Consider the following 17,982-nt stretch of genomic DNA (forward strand, 5'->3'; position numbering starts at 1 on the left):
TTATTTTAACGACCATATTATATTTGTAAATTTCCTTGGCAGCCACCTTTTAGCCCGTGTTGGAAGTAGTTGTACACAAAATTTTTAAAGTCATAATTAAACTAGTAGATTCTTGAATTACATAAAAGATTAGCTCTAAATCAAGAATTTAGATTTGAATAGTAAGGAAGTCAATTGTTTAAATGCTGTGGATCTCCATGCATTTCCAACCTAAAAGGTAGCCTTGAATGAAAACTTCACTGGGCCGATAAATCATAATAAATATGTGGGACTGTGAATAGTATATGCAGCTGTGTTAGCAGAACGTTTCCTAATGCATTTAAGCACTTGTTTAAGTTGCCTAGCCAAAGCATAGAAATATAGCTTTAGAATCAGGACCGATACGTTAAAGTAATTCATTGTTTGATTTTTCTGTATACCAATTCAAGACTGGAAAGGTGGATGAGAAATGTCAATAAGTACTTTAAAACATTGATGTGTACAGAACATTCAAAGAAAGCTGAAAGGGCAAGTTTATTATGAAAGAATAAACTAATGATATTAGGTCTGTATATGTCTTACACAGTAAATGTAATATGCTTTGAGATATGCACAGCCTTTTTACCTTACTGAACTTTATTAAAATTTCAAATGCTTCATTCTGGCTTCTTCCCTCCTCATTTTAGGTTTTCAGGATTATTCTAGTCAGAAAAAGATAGAGTCTCATTGCTTCTTTCCTAGACAAGCTATGTAGGTTAGCTGATAGTCTCAGAGCTCACTTGACTTTCTAAGTAGGGGTGTATCTGAAGTGTTGTCAATCTTCTCCTGGGAGACAGGTTCAAAAAGAGATGAGTGAAATGCCTCCAGCAACCTTAATTTTAATGTTTGTACAGTTCTCTTCAACAGAAATTACTATGGCTTCATAAAACTGTTAACGTTTTATTTAATGGAAATATATTAATATTTCCATTAAATATTCCATTAAATAAATAAATACGGCTATTATTTCCTTCTGGTGATTCCTGCATGCACTACAATCCTTGGGAGGCCTTGTGCTTTTAAAATTTGTGCTTTTAAACTTACTGTTGGAAAGCATGTTAGCATCAAAGACTGAGCTTCCCAAATTTTACATAGAAAGCCTACCTATTTTGTTAATTTGAAGTATTTGTAGACTATCAATCTGAAGATATTGATTGGATTAATTTTTTTCTAACTATAGGTGCTGGGCTCTTGCGCTATTTGGTGGAAATGGTGAGACAGGATTTGAGCAAAATTCTACTTACTCGGTGTTCAGCATTTCTATTACATTGACTGATGAGGGTTATGAACATTTCTATGAGGTAAATAATTTAAGTGAAGTTTTTTTTTAATATATAGATATCACTTTATGCAAAAGTATAATAAGATGTTTTATTTTCAGGTTGCTCATACTGTCTTCCAGTATTTAAAAATGCTGCAGAAGCTAGGCCCAGAAAAAAGGTAATATATACTTATTAGAATTAGGCCAGACGCCAATCCTTGTATGTTTTAGCCTTCAAGTTGCCGATAGACATGCTTTAGTCCTGCCTGAATGGTTTTTCAGGCGTTTCCTGCTTAAGTTCCTATACTGGCTCCATATCCTTATACTTCTGTATGTGAATGTACACTAAGGGTTTGGTTTATGTGGCCAGTCTGTTTATTTTTATGCTTCTCTTTTCTTGCTGATGATTCTAATGAGAAATTTAAATATGTCTTCTAGTTATTATAATTTCTTCTTTCACAGAATTTTTGAAGAGATTCAGAAAATTGAGGATAATGAATTTCATTACCAAGAACAGGTAATGACTTCTAGTGGAAGTCAAATTTTTTTTGAATGTTATTTGTGACCAAGTTGAAACTGGTGTGGACATTGTTTCTCTTTTTGGAAGTGTCACTGGAGTTTTAATTCTGCCACTCTCTGTCATGTGAGTCTCAAGATGGCCTTGAGGCCATCTGAAGATTAACTCTTGTGTTTTTGAGTATTTATACTGAATAACAGTGAGAGGATTAGGCAGATTGATACAGATCATGTTGTGTGACAATTATTTATCTACGTAGTCATCCATGTGTCTATCTTTCTGATAAACATTTGTGGAGAGCTTGCTATGGTACTTGATATTTTGGGGATTCAAATATTGTGAAGACACGGGGCTGGCCCTGTGGCTTAGCGGTTAAGTACACGCGCTCTGCTGCTGGCGGCCAGGGTTCGGATCCCGGGCGCACACCAACGCACCGCTTCTCCGGCCATGCTGAGGCCGTGTCCCACATACAGCAAGTAGAAGGCTGTGCAACTATGACATACAACTATCTACTGGGGCTTTGGGGGAAAAAAATAAATAAATAAAAATCAAAAAAAAAAAAAAAAACAAATATTGTGAAGACATTCTACAAGATAATCTGTAGTAATTACCATATATAATATTAGAAACAGTGTGCTTTGGGATTTTAGGGCCAGGAGAGCATTTGCCTTGATTAGAATAGGGTTGGGGAAGGCTTCATATATATGGTAAATTTCAGTTGAGTTCAGCGTTAAAAAAATGGGTCAAGTTTGGATAAATTCTAAGCAATGGGAAGCACATGAATAAGGAACTCTGGGGTACTGTGAAAAAGTGAATTTCCTTTGTGTCTGTAGCATGGGGTATATGAAATGAGGGTATTATATAAGGCTGAAAGGTGAGTTTAGAGCGGGTTTTTTTTTTAAACCCTTTTTGTGCCTTGGATCCCTTTGGAAATATATTGAATCATGTGGACCCCTCCTCAGAATAATATTTCATCCCTCCAACTTTTTCAACTCTCAGAAAAGTTGTCATAGTTAGTACAATGAGCACTGGTATATCCCTCACCTGGTTTCACCAATTGGTAATATTTTGCCATATTTTCTTTCTTCTCTCTCTCTCCCCTTATATATGTATATATGTGTGTGTACATGTATTTTTTCCCAAAGCATTTGAGATTTAATTACAGATATCACGATTTTTCACCCCTGAATGTTTTTAGCATGTATGCATACATCTGCATGTATGTGCTACAAACAAATGTATTCTCTCACATAACCTCACTAAAATTGTCACACTTGGGAAATTTAACGTTGAAATAATACTGTTAAATATTATACAGTCCATAGAATAATGTTTTTAAGTGAGTAAAATAAAATACAGTAGTTTACAAAGTAATACTGAAATGAAGTATTCAAAATAGTAAAAAATAGTAATTTGTGACTCTTTATCAATATATTAAGTAAGGTCTAGTAATTACTATAATTTTAAGTAGCAGTGAGTGTGATATTTTGAGATATCGGCAACAACTATGTTGTGATTTCTACTGGTTATAGTCACAGATGCTGCTAATACTATGGGGATTTGTTGTCTATATTCATAATTGAATAAAAATGCTAAGTTAGAGGTTAGTGGAAATAAATAGGTAATTTCTTCCTAACCAGATTCATGCACCACCACCCCTCCCTGAATTTGTCCACTGATATCTTGTGGAAGATGTCTGCAGACCCTAGATTAAGAGCCCCTGATTTAGAGCCAGTTTATAGAGCATCTTGAAAGCTGCCTTTTTGGATCATCACCAGAAACAATTCCCTGAATATCTACTCTAAGTAGAGAAGACTTAAGTACATGAGGACAAGGTCACAAAAACGATAAGCTTTCAGTTGTTATTGATTCCTATGTAATCTGCTCTATTATACTTGAAGTCCTTTGAAATTGAGATAGAAATCTTATTCTATGAAAATAGAAAGACTGCTGTGACTATTGACCATTAGAGAGTCCTATAAACAGTCCTCCCTATAATTTGTAGATTAGATTGATACGCATAGAACCCACAAGTCCTGCCCTCCCCCTTACGAGGAGTGATTTTGATCCATGTCCTTATCAGCTGTGGTGGTAACATGTGGGCCAGAACTGTGGCAGGAGTGGGATCAAGAACTGTGGACTACAACCATAGTGATACCCAAATTCCTTTTTTGGGTATCTGCTGTCTAGCATTGGTTGAGTGAGACACTTTCTTTCTGCTCCTCTGGTTCCTTCTTGGCAAGACATTTCAAGATATCTTTTAACTGACATCTCCCCATTTTGTAGCTCCTCATTTTTTTCACCTTTAGCAGTATTCATGAATGCTTGTCTTGTTTTTAAAACGTCTTAGATTAAAACCTAATCAGTGCAAAGTCAGAACAGATCAGAAAGGTCTGTATCTACGTGGACTGCTTAGTTAACTCAGGCAGCTCTGTTTATTTCGGCTTTTATACATTTCTGTTTTATTAACAAAGTTGGAATGTATTTTCTTCAGATTTTTTCTGGTCTTCATCAATAAAGGCAAATAGGAATGTCCTTTTCAAACTTTGCAAACCAGTTTTTTTAAATTAAAAAATTAAAAAAAAATTTTTATTTCATCTAAGAACTTGGACTCAGTATGTCTCACAAATCAACTATTTGAACTAGAGGAAAGCTGTTTAAGTGCTTTTCTGTAGGCAGAAAAACAGAAATAATGTAACATTGATGGAAGGTAGTGAGAGTTTGTAGTAGACAAAAAAATTAGAGGCTAGATAATAACAAGTGTTGGAGAAGCTATAGAGAAATTAGAACCCTCATACATTGCTGGTGGGAATGTAAAATGGTACAGCAGCTTTGGAAAACAGTTTGGCAGTTCCTTAAAAAGTGAGACATAGAGTTACCACATAAGCCAGCAATTCCACTCCTAGGTATATGCTCAAGAGAATTGCAACCATATGTCCACACAAATACTTGTACACATGGGGCCGGCCCGGTGGCGCAAGCGGTTGGGTGCGCGCGCTCCGCTGCGGCGGCCCGGGGTTCGCTGGTTCGGATCCCGGGAGTGCACCGACGCACTGCTTGGCAAGCCATGCTGTGGCGGCGTCCCATATAAAGTGGAGGAGGATGGGCACAGATGTTAGCCCAGGGCTGATCTCCTCACAAAAAAAAAAAAAAAAAAAAAAATACTTGTACACAAGTGTTCATAACAGCATTATTCGTTATAGCAAAAAAATGGAAACAACCTAAGTGTCCATCAACGAATGAATGGTTAAACAGAATTTAGAATATGCCTACTTTGGAGTATTATTCAGCCATAAAAGAAATGAAGTACTGATTCATGCTATGACATGGATGAACCTTAAAAACATTATGCTGAATGAGAGAAGCCAGATACAAGTCACATGTTATATGATTCCATTTGTATGAAATATCCAGAGTAGGTAAATCCTTATAGATAGAACACAGATTGGCGGTTGCCAGTGGCTGGGGGGAGTGGGTAGGAGGGAGCGATTGCTTAATGGGTATGGATGTTTCCTTCGAGGTGATGAAAATATTCTGGAACTGGATAGGGACAATGGTTGCACAACTTTGTGAATATACTAAAAACCACTCAATTGTACACTTTATTTTTTATTTCATTTTTAATTGTACACTTTAAAAGTGTGAATTTTAGGGTATGTGAATTAAATATTTAAAAAAATTAAAGGATAGCATTTAAGTGTTTTTCATAGTACCTTTTCCATTGCCTTGGCACCAAAGGTCTGCTTTTAGCCCAGGGTCCTGATTAGATTGGAGCAGTTAACTTATAAATAAGTGGCTGGTGAAAATAACTAATTTAAAAAATTAGAACAAAGTAGGAGGAGTCATTTTAAACAATAATAGCACTTTAGTGACTAGTCAACTTGGTGATTCAGCAATGTTTCCTGAAGTAGGGCAAAAAAAGCTAACAATAAATCTTTCCTTTTTCCTTGTTCTATTTGTATGTGATAATGTAGTAGATAACATATACCTATGGTCTCTAGTTTGATGGATGCATGTCTCATTTCTCCTCCATGAATGCAGTAACCTTCACTTCTATTCTGTCTTCCATTAGATGAGAGAATAACCCGTATTGTCTAGTAAAGGACTGGGCATGTGTGGTATTTTGGAAACAGTGTTTGCTGCTACATTAGGAGGCCTGAGTTCTAGTGTCTACTCTGTCACTTACTGCGTGACCTTGGGCAAGTCACCCAGTCAATCTGAGTATATTTCCTCATTGTAAAACATAGGATTGGAACTACTTGGTATCTGAAGAACCTGTCAGTTTTAAGATTTTGTGCATCTGGGTGTTCAATAAATGCATGAATTAATTGCTTTCCTCTAGAGAAGTGTTTCCATTTCATGGGTTAGAGAACTTGTGGTCACTCTTTCAGTTTTAAATTGAAGTAATATACTGATTAATATAACTTGTTAAATCAAGACATTTATCTGATGACACATTTTGATTTCTACATCGATCTGATTCATGCTTACAAATAGGTTTTAGGTGATAGTGCTGTAGTGATAAAATGATGAAGACTCTGCCTTTAGGGACCTCACAGTCATGGGGGGCATTTGACATTCAGTGTTATAATTGCTCTCCTGAAGAGGCTGTGACATGATTAGAGCCTAGTTGTGTTGTGAGGCTCAGGATGGGGACAGGGGGGATGTTAGGTTAAGCCCTTAAAATGGTAGCTTTGGCTAAATTTTCTTAGAATTCTGAGCATCAGATTCTTAAACTGCAGTTATATCTGGTTATATCTGTTCAGAATCTTTTGGTTTCATTGTTAAAAAAGAGAAAAAGTATTTACATTTGTGGCAAATTAGGGATAATAATGGGGAATTTCTGGTGTGAAATAATTTTACCTCTTTACAGACAGATCCAGTTGAGTATGTGGAAAACATGTGTGAAAACATGCAGCTGTACCCCCTGCAGGACTTCCTCACTGGAGACCAGCTTCTTTTTGAATATAAGCCAGAAGTAAGGAGGTTTCCATTTCTAAAACTTACTTTTAAAGAAAGAGGAGGGTGAGAAAGTGCAGAGATGTATTTAAGAACTGTGGGAATGGAGAAAACTTGGTTATATTTAGTCAAGTTTTTTGTTTGTTTAAACAAAAGAAATATCAATAGTTTCATGGATAATTTTTCATGATTCTTCTGTATGCTTTTGTTTTAATATGAGGAGAAAATCAAGTCCTCTTTTTGGGTACTATTCTCACTATTTTTCAAGTGTTAAAACATCTACTAAAAGAGTTAAAGTTAAATTCCTAAGAATTATGTGCTTTTGCTGCTAAGCATACTCAGAATTGTTTAGCTTACCTTTTAATTCAGTTGGAGACTCTGGACAATTAAATTTTAATCATTTTGAAAATATGTACAAGGAAAATATGAGATTCTCTGAATTTGAAACATATGACTTAGAGATAATGTTACATACAAATAAATAGTTGGTGAGGGTCTTTCCTCCACTACTCCTGGGGAATGAGTCATTTTGCTCCATTTAAGGTAGCAGTTCTCAACCAAGGATGATTTTGCCCCCTAGGGGGTATTTGTCAATGTCTGGGGACATTTGGTTGTCACAGCTGGGAGGTGCTCTTGGCGTCTAATGGGTGGAAGCCAGAGATGTAGCTAAACATCCTACAATGCAGAAGACAGCACCTGACAACAAAGAATTATCTGGCCCAAGATGTTAATAATGCCGAGGTTGAGAAAGTTTGATATAGAGTATTCCAAAACTACTATTTAAAGAGGATGGGGGGGGCTGGCCCCGTGGCGTAGCAGTTAAGTGCGCGAGCTCCGCTGCTGGCAGCCAGGGTTTGGATCCCGGGTGTGCACTGACGCACTGCTTGTCAGGCCATGCTGTGGCGGCATCCCTTATAAAGTGGAGGAAGATGGGCACGGATGTTAGCTCAGGGCCAGTCTTCCTCAGCAAAAAGAGGAGGATTGGCATGGATGTTAGCTCAGGGCTGATCTTCCTCACAAAAAAAATAAAAAATAAAGAGGATAGGGAAAGGGAAAGGAAGAAACAGCAACCACACGTTCTTGTCGTCTCCTTAGGACGGTTGTACCCAGGGCTCCAAGTGTTTTTTTCTGAACCACCATTTGTTGTTTTTTCTCAAAGAAATGCTGTTTAATGGTAGTTAGGGTTTCAAATTTAACCCACAAAATCTTGTGTTTAGTCCTTATCATAGCTGAAGGATTATTGAAGGAGGCCCTACATTGGGAACATTGTACTGATTCTTGGGTATGAGGTAGTATAATACCTAGCAGTTAAGAGCCTAGTCTCTGGAATCATGTACAAACTTGGTTACAGGTCCACTTTTGCCACTTACTTGTAGCTGTGTTGTTCTGTGCAGATTACATAATCTTTAACCTGAGCAAATTACTTAACCTTTAACCTCTGAAGCTGAGTATTATTTTCTATAAAATAAGTATACCTTAGAGTTGTTTTTAGGGTTAAATGAGATAACGTACGTTAAACACTACATAGCATATAGTAAAAGCTTAGTAAATGTTAGCTATTTTTTCTGCTCGTATACTCTTACTATTTGAGATGAGCACTGTTTATGAGTATTATCGAGAAACATATTTGAAACAGTTGATAGACTAATGAAGTTTTATAAATTAGGGTGTTCATGGACTATAGATAAATAGTTCCATGAGCATCAAGATGCTAGGATCTTTGGGATGTGACTTTGCCTTTTTAACAGAGATGTATTAGGTTAAAGTTGTTATTGTTGTATGTGTGTCTCTCCCCACCCCCTGTCCCCCTCCTGCCCCTTATTAGGTCATTGCTGAAGCCCTTAATCAACTAGTTCCTCAAAAAGCAAATCTTGTTCTACTGTCTGGTGCTAATGAGGGAAAATGTGACCTCAAGGAGAAATGGTTTGGGACTCAGTATAGTATGGAAGGTAAATATTTTAACACTTGTACTACATTTAGGTATATCTGACTCGCCTGGAAATTTTTATTCCTTTATAATTTGTCTGATGGTTCCTCTGGGGGGAAACATATTTTTATAAGTTTACTTTCAAATGAAAATTATTTATACTACTTTGCAGGAATTTTTTTTTTTGCTACATTTGTATCCATATTTATTAGCTAGTGAAAAAAAATCCTGTTATCTTGGTGGTTTGGGGGCAGAGTTTTGAACTATGTTTCAGAAAAGTGCTTCTCAGACTGCAGTATGCATATGCATCATCTGGAGATCTTATTAAAATACAGATTCTGAGTCAGTAGCTCTGGGGTCGGGCCTGAGATTCTGCATGTCTTAACAAACTCCCAGGTGGTACCAATGCTGCTGAGACCACACTTTGAATAGCAAGAGTCTAGAATGCCTGGATATGTCACTGACAGTTTTTCTGAGAAACGAAAATTGATTTGTGAAGGCCAGTTGTTAACTAGTTTGTTATTAAGAGAATTCTGAACATTGCATTGTTTATTGCATCAGTTGTTTTTTCATCTCTACAGATGTTGAAAACTCTTGGGCTGAACTGTGGAAGACTAATTTCGAATTAAATCCAGATCTTCATCTTCCCGCTGAAAACAAATACATAGGTCAGTGAAACAGCAGTCATTATACATAATTCATCTGTGTACTAATAAACAAAACAAATAGCACTTGTATGGTACATTACATTTTACAAAGTGTCGTTTAAATTCATATTTGAGTTTCCCAGTAACACTCTGGAGTGGGCATTACTGTTTTTTTACTTTTTCAAATGAGAAAACCAAGGCTCAAAAAAGCGAAGTGAATTGTCCTAGACTATTCCCCTGGTGAATGGAGGAAACAGGACTTAAACATAGCTCTTGGGACTCTCTGAAGCTTTTGCTTTTTCTTGTATATCATAGCTGATCCTTTCACATTAGTCTCTAGGAATTGCCATTATCTTGCTCTAATGTTTTTAAACTACAGGTTGCAACCCACCAGAGGGTTGTGAAATCAGTATAATGAGTTGTGAACAGTATAATGAGTTGTGAAAGCATTAAAAAAATCAGAATGGAAAATAGCAAAATGTTTCATTGCATAAAGAAAGAGTATTATTTCAAGAACGCTTGTTCTAGATAGGTATATATGTGTGGATCTGTTTGTCTCCTAGCTTGCAGTGGAAAACATTTCTAACTATGAGAAAGCCACTAGTCTGGGTCAAGGTTACAGTTGTATATAACTAATTTACTTAGAATGCCATTTTCCCCAGCAATTCTGCTCCTAGGTATATACCCAAAAGAACTGAAAACAGGTACTCAAACAAATACATGTACATGCATGTTCATAGCAGCATAATTCACAATAGCCAAAAGGTGGAAACAGCCCAAATGTCCCTCAGTGAACAAATAAACAAACAAATTATGGTATGTACATACAATGGAGGAGTATTCAGTCATAAAAAGAAATGAAGTACTGATACATGCTGCAACATGGATGAACCTTGAAAACATTATGCTGAATGAAAGAAGCCAGACATAAGGGGTCACATATTTTATGATTCCATTTATGTGAAATATTCAGAGTAGGTAAATCCATAGAGACAGAACTCAGATTGATGGTTGCAGTGGGTGGGGGGAGTGGGTAATGGAGAGCAACTGCTTAGTGGGTATAGTGGTTTCCTTTTGGGGTGATGAAAATATTTTGAAACTAGGTAGAAACTAGATAGAACATTGTGAGTATACTAAATGACCCTGAATTGTTCACTTTAAAATGGCTAATTTTATGTTGTGTGAATCTAACCTCAATGAGGAAAAAAAAAAAAACCTTTGGAATCTTGCATATTTTAGACAATTCAGTTCCAGATGTGTATCTAACAGTACATATATAAAGTATCTAAACAGCTTAGTTCTTTTCAATAAATATAGCAAGTACTTTTTTTATTCTTGTTTTCCCTAAATTAGCTATTTCTCACCTACATATTGATGAAACAATTTTTGTTTTCATTAATTTAAAAGACAAGTTTAACTTTGTTCCAGTAGAACTATTTTTGTAACCTTTCAAATGCCCATAGGGTTAGTAAAAGACATTCTCATTCAAAAATGGATTCATTTGTAAATTGGTTTATACAGTTATCCTGACCAAGGGTCCCTCTCACAGTTAAGATTGTCTTTGAGAAAGGGAATGAAGCAAAATGTGGACAGATCAGAATCGATTTTTGGGAAGTTACAGACCTTCAGAGTTCATTTAGTTCAAGGCCAAAGAATTTTCTTTTCAGTATTGTTCTACTAATTTGTTGTACTCCAGCATTTGAATTTGGCTTATTTTTGCCACAAAGAAAAGTTATCTAGACTTCTGAAACCAAGAACAGATTGCTGAGAATCCTGTTGAAATACCTGAATGAATTATTACTTTTTTTCTTTTGTTAGCCACAGACTTCATGTTGAAGGCTTTTGATTGCCCTGAGACAGAATACCCTGTTAAAATTGTGAATACTCCACAAGGTTGCCTGTGGTATAAGAAAGACAACAAATTCAAAATCCCCAAAGGTAAAATGTTTCGCTAAAAGAAGTGAAATAAGTATAGCAAATCTGTCTCTACTTTGTAGCAACCTTTTTTCCCTGTGTCTGTCACCTACCCCTCTTTCCCTTCCCCTTCCATTTGAAGACCTTTTCTAGGCTTAGCTATCAGATCCATACTGTGCTCCTGTGCTATCACAGAAATCCTTGTAGACACTAGAGATTCCAGGAAATAGAGATTCAAGCCTAAAATGAAATTGTTTTCAGATATTTTTCTTTCAGTTAAATGAAAGCAGAGCCAGTTGTTTGGCCATCTTAGGGAATAGGTAGTATTTTTTAAACATTATTTTTAAAAAGAGATAGAATAAGAGTACGCTGAAGGAAATTATTCTTAGACACAATAGATAGCCTAATCCAGCACTACAAATGTGAAATATCCTCCATCTGTCTCCCTCTACCATTTTGCTTTTCAGCATAAAGGAAGCATAGTCTGTAGTTAACCAGACTCCAAAGTTCTTATCTTCAACACGTTAGCCCAAACTGTGTTGCTTTTTTATTTTTTATTCTCATGTATAGCATAGGAACTTACTGAAGCAACCTGGAATTAAAGGCTGAATGTTCTTGGTTGCCATCTAACCCATATCCCTAACCTCAACACAACTGTACTGTAGCTCTGAGGGAATCTTAAGTTTATTGGGAAGGTGTTTCCTCAATTTTTCTTAAATAGCTTGTAAGAGTTTGTAAAAATGTTCTTAATATTTATTCAGCTTTTTTGGAAAAGCTCTGCTATAACTTTCTGTGAGCACTGGGATTGTGTTCCCTTAATGTTGTTGACATATATACCTCTGTAAAGCTTGACCAAAGCTTTTGATAAATATGAGTATTCATAGGCTTCTCTGTATATCTGTCTATATATCTTGTCTTTCCATAGATTAAAGTGTGCCTTCTGGACACTATTTGGAATGGTAAATATTACTTTTTAAAGACTGTTAAAGATAAAAATGTCATGAGGATCTAAGGATTAATAGTTTATTTTAGAATTTTTAAAAAACATGATATTAGGGGAAAATAGCATATGTATAAAATATTTGAGGCCTCTGGCATATATTTTCTTATCTGTGGTCTTTTCTTTCAGCGTATATACGTTTCCATCTGATCTCCCCTTTGATACAGAAGTCTGCAGCAAAGTAAGCAATTGTCCTCTTTTCTGGAAAATATATATTTTTTTAATTGAAAAACTATTTTGTTTGTTTCATTCTGAATCATTCTGTCATTTTCTCTGTCAGTTTTTGAGCTATGGTGCCGATTTATGTATTTTTTCTGTGCCCCAAAACAAATTATTTGTATTAATACTAACCATTAAAATGGAATTGTGGCTGCTGCATCTCCAGCATCCATCTGTAAAGCGATAGTATAGGCTCGTCATAGAATTACTAGATTGAGAAAGTTCCTTAGAGATGAGTTTGGGTTAGCTGCCAGTCTATAATAAGACTAATAGATCTGTTGATGCTATATTTAGAGACCGTCAAGGAATCTGATTATACTTTGTTCTTAGCAAATTATATATTTATCTAAATAGCTGCATTGTGGAAGGTCAGAGAGCCTAAAATGTGCCTGAAACATAGGAGGTGCTCGGGAAATATTAGTGTCCTCCTTCTTTTCCTTTGCCACTTAAACTGTAAAATGCAACCTTAAAATGACAGGCAGCACTAACATTTAATATCCACTTTGAAAAATGCATTACTCTCCCCCCTTCCCTCAGATTTTTAATTTGTCAGTCAGAAAACTGAGGCTGCAGGAATAACCAGAGCCTTTAGGCCAGTTGCCTTTGAAGCCTTTCACACTTATCTATTGTGTGATATAAATATTATCATTTTCTATGTGTGCGTGACATGAGAAAGACTGGGAAGCACTGCTGAAGGTAGGAGTTCTGTAATGTCCCTGTGAAACTGAGTCCTGGGGAAGCTGTATTTACCTTTGAACTCAATTAGTATTCAATTTTACATTCTGGAGTAGTGAATTAACATCCTTCTAAAAGTGAAGTTTCGGGTCAGCCCCGTGGCTTAGCAGTTAAGTGTGCGCGCTCCGCTACTGGCGGCCCGGGTTCGGATCCCAGGCGCGCACCGACGCACCGCTTCTCCGGCCATGCTGAGACCGCGTCCCACATACAGCAACTAGAAAGATGTGCAACTACGACATACAACTATCTACTGGGGCTTTGGGGAAAAAAAGGAGGAGGATTGGCAATAGATGTTAGCTCAGAGCTGGTCTTCCTCAGCAAAAAGAGGAGGATTAGCATGGATGTTAGCTCAGGGCTGATCTTCCTCACAAAAAAAAAAAAGTGAAGTTTCTTACTCTAAATCGAAGCAAATCTGTTCATGTCTATTTCTTGCCAATTAATGATGCTATTTGCATTTTATATTCTCAGTGTGGTCCTTTTTGATATCTTTGTCAATATCCTTACCCATAACCTTGCGGAACCAGCTTATGAAGCAGATGTGGCGCAGCTAGAGTATAAGCTGGTAGCTGGAGAACATGGTTTAATTATTCGAGTGAAAGGATTCAACCACAAGCTACCTGTAAGTACAAGTGCTCTGTTTTCTTCCTTACAGAGAGCTTTAAAATTTCGTATTTATGTTTGTTGCCCCTATTACACCAAGCATAGAGGCTTATGCCTGGGGTGCTGCACATAGAAAGAAATTGTTTATTAATGTGGATTATCATGTTTTCTTGGCTGATGACAGCTGTCTGACTTTGGCCACATGTACGAGCAACCTATATTCATTAATTACTAGCAATGCATACAGCACAGCCTGTGCTTCGGGCTCGATTTCACTTCCCTTTTCTGTCAGTTTCTCTGCAGCCAACACTGGCATTTAGGACTGGTTTGAGCTTCATTTCACACCATACAGCAATAACAAATTTCAAGCACCTGGCACTTTGCCTGACAGTGGAACTCAAATGTTTGTGTCCTTTCTTCCTCTTCTTCACTGTCTCCCTTTGTTTCAAGTATGTATGTGTTGTTTCCCTTCCAAGTTTATGAGCCTTTTAGAAACAGGGTCCATATCTTGTCAGTAATTTATCTTTTGGTAAGGAATATGTTTCAGTGTCGCTTGTTAAAAACTTCATAAGCAGAGGAAGAAATAATATGGGATGCTGTCTAAGAGGGTTAGATCATTAAATACCAGGTAAAACGTAATGTACCCAAAAAATTTTATATCTTGATTTCTTGGATAGAACATATATTAAGGTTTAGGAAACTGGGTTCACACAAGAAAAAATCTGGAGGAAAGGACCTGGCAGAAGTTAAACTGTGCTAAGAGGTGATAGCATCCATATGTTAGCAAAAACCCTAGAGAAGAGTATAGTGCTCTCCTTTATACCCTCATCTCTGTCACTCTCCCCAGAGAACAAAGATAGGTCTTAAGAGGAGACACCATGGAATATGTTACTTTTGTCAACCTTCAAAAGCCTAAATATAATGTAGCTTAAGATCCAAACAGATTAAAGGCTACTGCAGTGGTTGTCATTTGGGAGGTATGTTTTGGAATTACCTGGAGAGCTTTTTAAAACTACAAACCATATAAAACTATTTGAGGCTCTTTATTTTATGAAGCTTACCTAGCCTTAATATTAAAACCTGATAGAGAATATAAGTATATATATATAAAGCTAGAGACCAGTTTCACCTATAAAATATAGATGCAAACATTCCAAAAATTTGAAAATTAAATCCAACAACATAACAAAAAGAATAATTCACCATGACCAAGTGCCAGTAATGCAAAGGGTTTGTTGTTCAGTATTAGGAAGTTAACAAACGTGGATCATTATAGCAGAGGTCAATTGAGAAACACTATATAAATATAGTGATAAATGCCAAAAAATGATTTGATAAATTTGAGTGGGCATTCATACTAAGTAGGGAGGGGGGAAATTACTTAAACACAATAAAACCTTAATTTAAAAAGAGTAACAGCAAATGTTACATTAACTGATGAAATGCTGAACATTAAAATCAGGAACAAGCCAAGGACATCCACGATCACCTCTATTATTCAACGTTATTTTAGAGGTTCTGGTTACTACTTTAAAATCAAAAAATGAAATAAAAACACTTAGAAAAGAAAAAGTATTTTTCTTTGCAGATGAAATATGATTGTACTTTTAGAAAACCTCTAAGATATTACTAAAATTTAAAAAATAACGTGTGATGTGGCTGGTCACAAGATCAGTATGTCAAAATCAGTGGCCCTTTTTCCTTTAGTAGCAATAACCACTTAGAAATGGATGAGAAAAATATTCCATTTATAATAATAGAAACAATAAAGTACCTAGGAATAAATAAGAAAAGTATAGAACCTATGTAAAGAAAACTGTAAATCTTGAAGCATATAAAAAACTTTTAAATAAGGGAGAGACTCATCAGTTTCTGGATAGGACAGTTTGATATAAAGTTGTCACTACTTCTAAAATTAATATATAAATGTAGTATCCTTCCAATTAAAGTCACATTTAGGGGCAGTGGGGAGCTGGATAAAATTATTTTTAAGTTCATTTGGAAGAAGAAATGTTTAAGAATATCCATGAAAATTATAAAAGAAGAAGAATCTTTGCTCTAAATTTGACAATTATTGAGAATTTTAGCCCCTGAAGATTCTTTGAGTCGTCAGTCTCTTATGTCCCCACAGTGCCTATTACCATGCTATGCCCCTGATTAAAATCAACGGGAAACATTTGTCCCCCTAAAACTTAGTGGATTTCCATGCTTCTCCGCTTAAAGTACTTCTCTCTTTTCTTTTTAGCTACTGTTTCAGCTCATTATTGACTACTTAGCGGAGTTCAGTTCCACACCAGCTGTCTTTACAATGATAACTGAGCAGTTGAAGAAGACCTACTTTAACATCCTCATCAAGCCTGAGACTCTGGCCAAGTGAGTATATGTGGGATCACCTTATATTTTGAAGGCCTGAAAGTATTTGCCTTCCTAGAGGTCAGGCGTGGGGGATGAGCACTAATTTTCAGTGCTAATTTTCAGACATGTGAGAATCATGCTGTGGTTTAGGAAACCAATCCAAAGGGTTATAGGATTTCTAAGCCCAGCTTAAGTAGCCATCTGTGAGTAGAGCTGAAAGCAGCCTACTATACTTAATTAGAGGCATAAAAAGGAGGTTTTTTCCTAAGTTTATAAATAAATAACAGTTAAAGAAGTGCTGGCTTTGTTGTAGCTCAAAGTTGCTTACTGGTGATTTTAGTGTGTTGGCTGTTGTGATAAGTAGCTGAGTTAAATTGTTTTTTTTTTGTAAGGAAGATCAGCCCTGAGCTAAGATCTGTGCTAATCCTCCTCTTTTTTTTTTTTTTTTTTGCTGAGGAAGACCAGCTCTGAGCTAACATCTACTGCCAATCGTCCTCCTTTTTTTTTTTCCCCCCCAAAGCCCCAGTAGATAGTTGTATGTCATAGTTGCACATCCTTCTAGTTGCTGTCTGTGGGACACGGCCTCAGCATGGCCGGAGAAGCGGTGCGTCGATGTGCGCCCAGGATCCGAACCCAGGCCGCCAGTAGCGGAGCGTGCGCACTTAACTGCTAAGGCCCATTAGCTGAGTTAAATTGCTTAACACATCACTTAGCTGGCAACTGCAACTATCCAGAATTCAGCCAGGGTTCCAGAAGAGAGCAAAAAGGCTTCTGGACAGTCTGTATACTAAGGCTTAAACCCTCTGCTAGTAGACAACCCTTTTAGGCCTTTCATCAGAGCCTGTTCTTTGGTCCAGAGCTAACGGTAGTCTATAGAGTAGCTTTGTGTGAATCAGAAAAAAGTACCCCCTTGGGGTACCTTCTATCAGCAAATGGAGCCTTTGTGGGAGGGAGAAACAAGTCCCATCTGAGCAGACACAGCCCTTTGTGCACATGGCTTGCAAGCCCCTACTTGACCTCCTCGCTGAGCATCTATAAATGGTAAACAGCACAACCTTATAGAGGCCCTGCTTTTGACAAAGTTATAATGAGTCCCTAAATGACCAAAATTCGAAAGCAGGGGAAGGAGCAGTTAAGAGACATGAAATAACCAATAATCTGATCACAAAAAGTTATAAAAACTAATAACCAAATACAAGTTGGAAAGGAGAGTTGTCTAGAGCTATTGATATGATGAAAAATAGCCCTGTGTGTTCAGTAACTACTGAATACTACTATATTAAAACGTAGTATAGTAATAATAATAACACCTATTTATTGAATATTCATTGTGTGTGAGATCTAAGAACTTTAAAGGTATTTATTTATCTAATTCTCACCAAAACCCTATAATGGTAGCCATTATTATTTCCCTTGTTTTACAAAGGAAGAAATCGAGTCACAGATGTTAGGTAACTTGCTAAGTTCAAATAACTTAATGTGGGGAGAGGGTAGGGGGGTTGAGAGTTGGGGGTTAGTCAGATTCTGGCCTAGAGCCACTACCTATACTATATTGTCACTGCAGTAATAGATATCCATAATGGTGGCCTCCAGTAATTAATAAAATATTAGTAAGATTTCAAATCAAAATAGTAATAATTCTAAATTGATTTAAATTTTAAATTGGTAAGCGACTCATCTAGCAACTTTACTTATGTGAAATATTTTATTTTGCGACTGAGACAGATAAGTGAGTTGTTATACCAGTGAAGAAATCTATGTATAAGTTTGTATATGCAATTTTAAATGCTTTTTGGTAATTATGACGTTATTTCCCCATCTTAAGTTGTG

General features: G+C 36.5%; 1 protein-coding gene across 2 annotated transcripts in view; it reads left to right on the forward strand.

Moving 5' to 3' along the window:
* NRDC (nardilysin convertase) overlaps nucleotides 1–17,982 on the forward strand; it is a 101,291-nt gene that overhangs the window by 74,702 nt on the left and 8,607 nt on the right. For both annotated transcript variants that reach the window (XM_014793780.2, XM_014793781.2), the window contains 10 exons: nucleotides 1,199–1,319; nucleotides 1,400–1,458; nucleotides 1,742–1,796; nucleotides 6,670–6,774; nucleotides 8,581–8,704; nucleotides 9,264–9,350; nucleotides 11,148–11,267; nucleotides 12,373–12,424; nucleotides 13,666–13,816; nucleotides 16,043–16,170. In XM_014793780.2, the coding sequence (XP_014649266.1) occupies nucleotides 1,199–1,319; nucleotides 1,400–1,458; nucleotides 1,742–1,796; nucleotides 6,670–6,774; nucleotides 8,581–8,704; nucleotides 9,264–9,350; nucleotides 11,148–11,267; nucleotides 12,373–12,424; nucleotides 13,666–13,816; nucleotides 16,043–16,170 (1,002 nt within the window). The remainder of the gene's footprint in view (nucleotides 1–1,198; nucleotides 1,320–1,399; nucleotides 1,459–1,741; nucleotides 1,797–6,669; nucleotides 6,775–8,580; nucleotides 8,705–9,263; nucleotides 9,351–11,147; nucleotides 11,268–12,372; nucleotides 12,425–13,665; nucleotides 13,817–16,042; nucleotides 16,171–17,982) is intronic.

This window comes from Ceratotherium simum, chromosome 22 (assembly GCF_057802395.1).
Source record: "Ceratotherium simum simum isolate JZ-2026a chromosome 22, ASM5780239v1, whole genome shotgun sequence".
Lineage (NCBI taxonomy): Eukaryota > Metazoa > Chordata > Mammalia > Perissodactyla > Rhinocerotidae > Ceratotherium > Ceratotherium simum.